Below are 11,073 nucleotides of genomic sequence, written 5' to 3' on the forward strand. Positions count from 1 at the left end.
TTATTGTCCTCCCATCTTACAAAACGACATAAATCCATGGCTTCTTCAGACCAGTTGTACAACAGGATTAAATCACTTCCACCACATCAGGGCTTAAATGGGTTTTAAAAACAGAGAATTCTTGATGATGAATTTTTTCAAAATGGCTGCTCACCTACACTCAAGTCTTATGAAAACATTGTTCTCCCTTCAATCTGGGTTGAAACATTACATGCTAACGTCCTCTTTAGTTACTCTTTAATGAGTGAGTATGTTTCATTCATAAATAGAAAGAGGCATTGTAGGTAGTGCCAACTCACCTGGCTCCAGTTTAATAATCTTAACAGCAGCAAGCTCTCCCGTTTGGATGTTTCGAGCCTGAAAGATAGAATAAAACATTTTAGAACACTGCTTGGGGATTGGGGAACCAGTCATTGTTGGGGATTGGGGAGCCAGTCACTATCCTGGTATTGCAAGCGCCGTGCTCTACCAACAGAGCACCGTGCTCTGCTCTACCGACTGAGCTACAGAGCCCCGCGCTCTACCGACTGAGCTACAGAGCCCCGCGCTCTACCGACTGAGCTACAGAGCACCGCGCTCTACCGACTGAGCTACAGAGCACCGCGCTCTACCGACTGAGCTACAGAGCACCGCGCTCTACCGACTGAGCTACAGAGCACCGCGCTCTACCGACTGAGCTACAGAGCACCGCGCTCTACCGACTGAGCTACAGAGCACCGCGCTCTACCGACTGAGCCATGTCCTGTCCAGTGACCGCTACACACCGCGCCATGGTCCTGTCTGCCACACACTTCACTGCCACACAATGAATAGATCCCCCTCTAAAGTTTGCAAATTACATCAATCAGTATTGTTGGTTTCATCTTCATTACTCAGTCCCTCCAGGATTTTGCGATTGAAACATATCTAGCAAAATCAATAACTCCACATATTATGCAAGGGCTTAAAACATCTGACCAATCACTGCACTATTATTGCATAAACCAGTCAAATCATTGCAATGTTACCACCATAAACTGTCTAATCACCGCACTACAAAAAGATGGCTTGCAATTTTATCCAAACACCACACTTTTATTACATAAAATTATTCAATCAAGCAAAAAAACTTGTCAGCGCATTTGTGTCAAATTTGATAAAATCACCACAATTCGCCGTGCAAAATAAATAAAAATCAAGCGTTTTGGCACGCAACTAGCGGTTTTTAAAACACTAAAATCCTGGATGGACAGATTACTAAATACCATTTATAGTCTCAGGACAACAGACAGAGATAATGCAGGACAACAGACAGAGATAATGTAGATGAAAGTCTGGAGCAGACCAATGTTACTAGCCCGGCTCCAAAATTTGTACTATTAGAAAACACAAAAATGTCACTATCTGGCAGGCTAGATGAGCACATTTTCTACTAGCCTGGTCTGAAAAGTACTAGCCTGGTCTGAAAAGTACTAGCCTGGTCTGAAAAGTACTAGCCTGGTCTGAAAAGTACTAGCCTGGTCTGAAAAGTACTAGCCCGGTCTGAACAGTACTAGCCCGGTCTGAAAAGTACTAGCCCGGTCTGAAAAGTACTAGCCCGGTCTGAACAGTACTAGCCCGGTCTGAAAAGTACTAGCCTGGTCTGAAAAGTACTAGCCTGGTCTGAAAAGTATTAGCCTGGTCTGAAAAGTACTAGCCTCGCGAGGGCTAGCGAGCTATTCTTCAAATTCCATCCCTGGATGAAACATTATAAAACTGTTACTCAAAAGAGAGAGAGAGACAAGAGCTAATAAAAACAACCAATTAAACTCGAGCTCCATGAGCTTACTTTCCACGTTGATACCTCATTCGGGTTTGAGACGTTTTGTAAAAACCTTTCTCTGCACTGCAGCAGACCAAAAAAAAAAAAAACATGGTTAGGGGAGGATCTTTGAAATCTGAAATATTTCCACTGTCAGTACAGCAAAGAACACTCCCATTCTGGGCTCATGTTTAGACAAGGACCTGAACATATTTCACTATGCCACAGTCCTGCTTGTGTCTGGGGTAGGACTGTGTCTGGGACTGTGTCTGGGGTGGGAACTGCCAGAGATTAGAAATAGAGTGTCATTTAGGACTCAGCCCAGGGATTGCATGTTCATGGCTCTCTGGGAGAATACCAGGCATTGCATTCTACCAGTGGCCTGCCTCGGCTGCCTGTGCCTGTGGTGGGACTGGCCTGCCAAAGATTGCTTTGTGAGGCAAGGGTTCGACAGACTGGCTGCTTCGACTGGATCAAATTGGTAGCCTAGTCATCCATAGCAAATGGATTTAAAAAAATAGATAATATATTAAAAACGTGAACACAACTGTCTTTGTGATCCTGATTTGAACCTCGGGAACAGACGGGGAAGTGTCTACTTTGTTATTCTCCAATCAAATCACATTCTATTGGTCACACACATATTTAGCAGATGTTATTGCGGGTGTAGTGAAATCCAATCCATTCAAAATGTGTTGTTGCTTCATGTGAACACACACACACAGGGACTGAGACGTGGCCCAGAACTCTGCCAGGACAATGGGGAAATTGAAGCTGGATCGTTTGTACTCTCCCCTTTCCCCTACCAATCCATCTTACTTTCACCACATGTTACATCAGAGACTAAGAGAGGTAGGCTGTAACAGTGCGATGCTTTATCACATGGTTATCACATGGTTACTACAAGGTTACAGATGAAGTCCACAGTGGGGGGAAACTAAACACAACCTCATGAAAAATGAGAGGAGTTAAGTTTCTTTTGACAGTGAGTGCGTTCAAATATGTGAAGATAGTCTGCTATTCAGAGAGCCAATGTTAAGGCAGGTAACTCCTTCAACTGACCCGTCAGAAGGCCAATCGGATTCCTCCTTCACAGTTAAAGCAGGGTACCGTTTCATCGGATTCCTCCTTCACAGTTAAAAGCAGGGTACTGTTTCATCAGATTCCTCCTTCACAGTTAAAAGCAGGGTACCGTTTCATCAGATTCCTCCTTCACAGTTAAAGCAGGCTACCGTTTCATCAGATTCCTCCTTCACAGTAAAAGCAGGCTACCGTTTCATCGCTATCATTGAATGATTCTACAGAACAACTTGGCAATGTTCTAACAACTTTATCAGAACACATGAAAAACCTTCAGTAAAAAAAAAGACTTTGAATCTCAGTCTGTCTGTGTAGCAAGAAATAAAACAGGCTTAAGACTTCTGGCTACAATGTTGCTGATTAGGGGCAATTCCACGATTACAGAATGATGCCGAGACTCTTGGAAACCGTATGTCAAAAAAGATTACTTGCAAAGCTGCTACACATGATTCATTTTCGCATGGTAATTTCAGAAAATGTCCATTATATACAGTGCCTTCAGAAAGTATTCAGACCCCTCTACTTATTCCACATTTTGTTGTGTTACAGTCTGAAATCAAAATGTATTAAATATAAAACAATTCAACCATCTACACACTATAGCCTATAATGATATTTATTTGCACATTTATTAAAAATGAAATACAGAAACCTCTAATTTACATAAGTATTCACACCCCTGAGTCAATACAGCTTTTGAGGCGATTACAGCTGTGAGTCTTTCTGGGTAAGTCAAAGAGCATTGCACATCTGAATGGTACAATATTTGCATATTATTCATTAAAGTTCTTATAGCTCTGTCAAGTTGGTTGTTGATAATTGCTAGAAAGACATTTTCCAAGTCTTGCCATAGATTTTCAAGGAGATTTGTCAAAAACTGTAACTAGGCCACTCAGAATCATTCAATGTCTTCTTGGTAAGCATCTCCCGTGTAGGTTATTGTCCTGCTGAAAGGTGAATGCATCTCCCAGTGTCTGTTGGAAAGCAGACTGAACCAGGTTTTCCTCCAGGAGTTTGACCCATTGCTTAGCTCTATACCGTTTATTTTTTCATCAACAACAAACTCCCTAGTTCTTGCCGATGACAAGCATACCCATAACATGATGCAGCCACCACCATGCTTGTACATATGAAGAGTGGTACTCAGTGTTGTTTTGAATTTTCCCCAAACATAATTGTATTCAGGATATAAAGTTAATTTCTTTGCCACATTCTTTTGCAGTTTTACTTTAGTGCCTTATCACAAACATCATGCATGTTTTGGAATATTTTTTATTCTGTACCAGGCTTAATTTTTTTCCACTCTCATTTAAAGTTTGTATTGTAGCTACAATGTTTTATCCATCCTCAGTTCTCTCCTATTACAGCCATTAAAGTACTTGTTTTAAAGTCACCATTGGCCTCATGGTGAAATCCCTGAGCTATTTCCTTCCTCTCTGGCAACTGAGTTAGGAAGGACGCCTGTATCTTTGTAGTGACTGGGTGTATTGATACACCATCCAAAGTGAAATAAATAACTTAATGCTCAAAGCAAAATTCAATGTCAGCTTTTTTACCCATCTACCAGTAGGTTCCCTTCTTTGTGAGGCATTAGAAAACCTCCCTGGTCTTTGCGGTTGAATCTTTGTTTGAAATTCAGTGCACCGACCGAGGGACATTACAGATAATTATATGTGGGGTACAGAGATGAGGTAGTCATTCAAAAATCATGTTAAAACACTATTATTGCACAGTGAGTCCATGCAACTTATCATGTGACTTGTTACGCAATTACACCAATATATACACTACTGTTCAAAAGTTTGGGGTCAATTAGAAATGTCCTTGTGTTTGAAAGAAAAACAACATTTTTGGTCCATTAAAAAAACATCAAATTGATCAGAAATACAGTGTAGACTTTGTTAATGACTATTGTAGCTGGAAACGGCTGATTTTTTAAAATGGAATATCGACATAGGCGTACAGAGGCCCATTATCAGCAAACATCACTCCTGTGTTCCAATGGCACGTTGTGTTAGCTAATCCAAGTTTATCATTTTAAAAAGGCTAATTGATCATTAGAAAAACGTTTTTGCAATTATGTTAGCACAGCTGAAAAATGTTGTACTGATTAAAGAAGCCTTCTTTAGACTAGTTGAATATCTGGAGCATCAGCATTTGTGGGTTCGATTACAGGCTCAAAATGGCCAGAAACAAAGTACTTTCTTCTGAAACTCATCAGTCTATTCTTGTTCTGAGAAATGAAGGCTATTCCATGCGAGAAACTGCCAAGAAACTGAAGATCTCGTACAACACTGTGTACTACTCCCTTCACTGAACAGCTCAAACTGGCTCTAACCAGAATAGAAAGAGTGGGAGGCCACGGTGCACAACTGAGCAAGCCGATATCAATTATTGCTTCTTTAAAAATCGGTACAACAGTTTTCAGCTGTGCTAACATAATTGCAAAAGGGTTTTCTAATGATCATTTAGCCTTTTAAAATGATAAACTTGGATTAGCTAACACAACGTGCCATTGGAACACAGGAGTGATGGTTGCTGATAATGGACCTCTGTACACCTACGGAGATATTCCATTACAAAATCAGCCGTTTCCAGCTACAATAGTCATTTACAACATTAACAATGTATTTCTGATCAATTTGATGTTATTTTAAAGGACAAAAAACACAAGGACATTTCTAAGTGACCCCAAACTTTTGAATGGTAGTGTGTGTGTGTATACATACAGTTGAATTCAGAAGTTTACATACACCTTAGCCAAACAGATTTCAAACTCAGTATTTCACAATTCCTGACATTTATTCCTAGTAAAGATTCCCTGTCTTAGGTCAGTTAGGAACACCACTTTATTTTAAGAATGTGAAATGTCTGAATAATAGTAGAGAGAATGATGCATTTCAGCTTTTATTTCTTTCATCACATTCCCATTTGGTCAGAAGTTTACATACTAATTGAGTGTATTTGGTAGCATTGCCTTTAAATTGTTTAACTTGGATCAAGCGTTCCGGGTAGCCTTCCACAAGCTTCCCACAATAAGTTGGGTGAATTTTGGCCCATTCCTCCTGACAGAGCTGGTGTAACCGAGTCAGGTTTGTAGGCCTCCTTGCTCGCACACGCCTTTTCAGTTCTGCCCACAAATGTTCTATAGGATCGAGGTCAGGACTTTGTGATGGCCACTCCAATACCTTGACTTTGTTGTCCTTAAGCCATTTTGCCACAACTTTGGAAGTATGCTTGGAGTCATTGTCCATTTGGAAGACCCATTGCGACCAAGCTTTTAACTTCCCGACTGATGTCTTGACATGTTGCTTCAATATATCCACAATTTTCCTTCCTCATGACGCCATCTATTTTGTGAAGTGCACCAGTCACTCCTGCAGCAAAGCACACCCACAACATGATGCTGCCACCCCCGTGCTTCACGGCTGAGATGGTGCTCTTCGGCTTGCAAATCTCCCTCTTTTCCTCCAAACATAACGATGGTCATTATGGCCAAACAGTTCTATTTTTGTTTCATCAGACCAGAGGATATTTCTCCAAAAAGTACCATCTTTGTCCCCATGTGAAGTTGCAAACCGTAGTCTGGCTTTTTTATGGCGGTTTTGGAGCAATGGCTTCTTCCTTGCTGAGGGGCCTTTCAGGTTATGTCGATATTGGACTCGTTTTCCTGTGGATATAGATACTTTTGTACGTGTTTCCTCCAGCATCTTCACAAGGTCCTTTGCTGTTGTTCTGGGATTGATTTGCACCAAAGTACGTTAATCTCTAGGAGACAGAATGAGTCTCCTTCCTGAGCGGTATGATGGCTGCGTGGTCCCATGGTGTTTATACGTGCGTACTATTGTTTGTACAGATGAACGTGGTACCTTCAGGCGTTTGGAAATTGCTCCCAAGGATGAACCAGACTTGTGGAGGTCTACAATATTTTTTTTGAGGTCTTCACTGATTTATTTTGATTTTTCCATGATGTCAAGCAAAAAGGCACTGAGTTTGAAGGTAGGCCTTGAAATACATCCACAAGTACACCTCCAATTTAATACAATTATGTCAATTAGCCTATGAGAAGCATCTAAAGCCTTGACACCATTTTCTGAAATTTTCCAAGCTGTTTACAGGCAGCCAACTTAGTGTATGTAAACTTGTGACCCACTGGAATTGTGATACATTGAATTATAAGTGAAATAATTTGTCTGTAAACAATTGTTGGAAATATTACTTGTGTCATGCACAAAGTAGATGTCCAAACCGACTTGCCAAAACTATAATTTGTTAACAAGAAATGTGTGGAGTGGTTGAAAAACAAGTTTTAATGACTCCAACCTCAGTGTATGTAAACACAATAGTATGTGGACACCCATTCAAATTAGCGAATTTGGCTATTTCCGCCACACCGTTGCTGACAGGTATATAAAATCTTGCACACAGCTATTCAATCTACATAGACTAACATTTGCAATAAAATGGCCTTACAATAGAGATCTCAGGGACTTTCGACGTGGCGCCGTCACAGGATGCCACCTTTCCTACAGGTCAGTTTGTCAAACGTCTGCCCTGCTAGAGCTGTAAGTGCTGATATTGTGAAGTGGAAACGTCTAGGAGCAAAATAACGGCTCAGCCGGGAAGTGGTTGGCCACACAAGCTCACAGAACGGGACCGCCGGGTCCTGAAGCGCGTAAAAATCTGTCCTCGGTTGTAACCCTCACTACCAAGTACCAAACTGCCTCTGGAAGCAACGTCAGCACAATAACTGTTCATCAGGAGCTTCATGTAATGGATTTCCATGGCCGAGCAGCCTCACACAAGCCTAAAATCACCATGCGCAATGACAAGCATCGGCTGGTGTTGTGTAAAGCTCGCCACCATTGGACGCTGGAGCAGTGGAAATGAGTTCTCTGGAGTGATGAATCACATTTCACCATCTGGCAGTCCGATGGACAAATCTGGGTTTGGCGGATGCCAGGAGAACACTACCTGCCCAACTGCATAGTGCCAACTGTAAAGTTTGGTGGAGGAGGAATAATGGTCTGGGCCCCTTAATTCCAGTGAAGGGAAATCTTAACACTACAGCATACAATGACATTCTAGAGAAAATATATTTCACAGCGATTTAGATGGTACAATGATTTCCTTATCTATTCAGTGCTTGTTTTCTCACATAAACTGAAATTGAGCAAACAGTGTAGAATTTTAGCAACCAGTTAATGACAGAGCGATTTCCACTAGATAACTCAGCAACAAAGTCAGAATAGCTGTCCCATTTTGATGCCGCTCCGGCAGGGAGAAATAAATAGGTGAATATCACAGGCAATCACAACACTGTGAGTAATACTGTGAAACACTATCATTCCACTAGTATTGCAGATATATTACAACGGGAAATCTTTGTTTTAATTCCTGTGTAGCACTTTTAAGCAAAAGCCATACAACTCTATGCACAAGGATATTCTCTCTCTCACAAAAAACACTCCTAAAAACAAATGTACTTGAAGAACGGCAAAGTTTGGTAACAGAATGACAGTTTGTGCTGACCATTCTGTTACCAAACTTCAGTGGTAAAAGTCGTCCTTGTGAATAGAGTTGTTTGGTTGGTTTGACTTCGCAATCGTTGGTTTTTGTTTGGCATACAAACTTCTGAGTCTCAGCAGCACTCTTACCGTGGAATTGCCCTTAGCCTATGTCATACATGACTGAAGCTGGCCCATAAAGGAGGCTATATATCCTACATGACTGAAGCTGGCCCATAAAGGAGGCTATAGATCCTACATGACTGAAGCTGGCCCATAAAGGAGGCTATAGATCCTACATGACTGAAGCTGGCCCATAAAGGAGGCTATATATCCTACATGACTGAAGCTGGCCCATAAAGGAGGCTATATATCCTACATGACTGAAGCTGGCCCATAAAGGAGGCTATATATCCTACATGACTGAAGCTGGCCCATAAAGGAGGCTATATATCCTACATGACTGAAGCTGGCCCATAAAGGAGGCTATATATCCTACATGACTGAAGCTGGCCCATAAAGGAGGCTATATATCCTACATGACTGAAGCTGGCCCATAAAGGAGGCTATATATCCTACATGACTGAAGCTGGCCCATAAAGGAGGCTATATATCCTACATGACTGAAGCTGGCCCATAAAGGAGGCTATATATCCTACACGACTGAAGCTGGCCCATAAAGGTGGCTATATATCCTACATGACTGAAGCTGGCCCATAAAGGAGGCTATATATCCTACATGACTGAAGCTGGCCCATAAAGGTGGCTATATATCCTACATGACTGAAGCTGGCCCATAAAGGAGGTTATATCTCCCAGCTCCTGTATTTGGAACCCAAGACACTAAAGTGATAATGTGGTGGGCAGAAGGTTGACTCAGTAAATGAAAGCCTTGATTGGTAGGTGACTCACCACTCTAAATAAAGCCTTTTCAAAATGTCACAAGTCAGTTCTCTAAAAAAAACAGGCAAAAGCGACATGTGGAGAGAGGATGATAACCTGACCACATACAAAAAAAAAGTGCTTGATAACTAGGCCAGAGGTATACATTTCCCATTGACCTTAAGATGCACAAAGAGTTTAAACAGCTAAAATACTTTATGTCATAAAGATGAGCATTCCCTGTGGTTCCCATTCAACTCCATTCTAAAACGCAAATGCCCCTGTAACACAAACTACTATTGGCAAACTGACAACAAAGGTTCTGCGCATTGAATCAAGGTGTTAGTAGACACTAGAGCATACATACCACTATGCATAACTTTACTCACATCTTGGCCATAAAAGCAAAACACATTGAGAGAGAATTGAACTATGGGCCTGGAGGAGACACACCTTTACAACTTAATGCGAGTCCTCTCACCAGGTTTCAATAGGACTTAGCTATGGTATAGGGATCTCGTCTCTTCCAACAGGTGGGGGGTGCTTGTTTTGGTAAGACACGGATCTAAATTCGTAAACACCGAAATCTGCTACTGCTGTTCATTTAGTTTGAAGGTAGATCGGGGGGGGAAAATACCTTGTATACGTCTCCATATGTGCCGCTCCCAACTCGTTGAATAAGCTCGAAATCCTGCTGTGGGTTTTTTCTTTGAATTTCTCCACTTGGTCTAGAAAAGTTATCCATGGCAGCTAGCTAACTGGCTGGATAGTTTATTAACACCTAACTACTCCACTTCACATTTAGCAAGTTAGCTTGTGCAAATACACGTCAGTATCATTCGGTGAGGAGTAACGTTACTGTTACTTCAAGTGGTGATCGTTTGCTTATTCTCAAAAGCTGCAGAAGTGTTGCTTCCAAGTCTGGCTTCTGGTCCATTTCCTGCCGTTGAGACAGAGTAGAAAATAATAGTTAGTAAACCTCTCGCTAATAGGTAGCTACAAAACAACCACAGACATGATTTCAGAAGTCATTTAACAATCAACATATTTGATGTCTGGCCGGCTAACGTTAGTTTGAGGCTAGCTAACTAACAAGCTAACTAGTTAGCTACGAAAAAATGTGCAGAAACTATGGATTGATAATTGAATTCAGCTATATAAATAAAATGATTAACCCTCTGTAACGTTAGAGAGTAAGTCAAGTTAGCTACTTACACTGTAGCTAGATAACTACCGGGGCAATGTTTTTCAAACGTAGTTAAATTGACATAATTAAATTATCCAAAGCTAACGTTACAGTAGCCATCTAGCTAACGTTAAGTGGTTAGCTGGCTAGCGAACGTTAATCCAAAACAGTAGCTAGGTTGGCGAACTTACCATTTACTCCATATAAATTACACATACGAAAGGCATATGTTAAATTTGGCAATATTATGGTGTGAAAATTCCCTTTCTTCCAAAACATAAATTCAATGTTCCTATTCAGAGAAAGTGTAAACTTCTGCTGGCAGGTCACTCTCCCTCAAACAACGGCAAACACAGCTCGAACACCAACCTGACGGTCTCATATCCTCCCGTTGACAACACGACATGCTACTAACTAGTGAAAACGTACTTTATGTCACCCATGCATTCAACTGTAAAGGGTACCTACCGACTTCACAAGAAAACAATAACAACTAACATAATTTAATCGATTAAAATGCTATTGAAATCTTTCTTCTTTTTTTTTTATCAAGACGTAATTAATCTCTTGTCTGTTAAATGATGTGCAACTACCGCCACCTAGCGATGTAAACAAGCAAGCAACTGGAACCACAAACG

The 11,073-nt window shown here is 41.1% G+C and overlaps 1 protein-coding gene across 6 annotated transcripts in view; it reads right to left on the bottom strand.

The window, feature by feature from the left end:
- Positions 1-11,021, bottom strand: part of LOC139563421 (mitogen-activated protein kinase kinase kinase kinase 5-like) — a 130,833-nt gene extending 119,812 nt beyond the window's left edge. For 4 of the 6 annotated variants that reach the window (XM_071382081.1, XM_071382082.1, XM_071382080.1 and 1 more), the window contains exons 1-3: positions 10,627-10,798; positions 9,887-10,189; positions 300-357 (exon numbers count right to left, since the gene is read on the bottom strand). In XM_071382081.1, the coding sequence (XP_071238182.1) occupies positions 300-357; positions 9,887-9,994 (166 nt within the window). In that variant the 5' untranslated portion in view covers positions 9,995-10,189; positions 10,627-10,798. The other 2 variants (XM_071382078.1, XM_071382079.1) reach the window with 2 other exon arrangements.
- Between the last annotated feature and the right edge of the window lie 52 nt (positions 11,022-11,073).

The sequence above is a fragment of the Salvelinus alpinus genome, chromosome 34, assembly GCF_045679555.1.
Source record: "Salvelinus alpinus chromosome 34, SLU_Salpinus.1, whole genome shotgun sequence".
Lineage (NCBI taxonomy): Eukaryota > Metazoa > Chordata > Actinopteri > Salmoniformes > Salmonidae > Salvelinus > Salvelinus alpinus.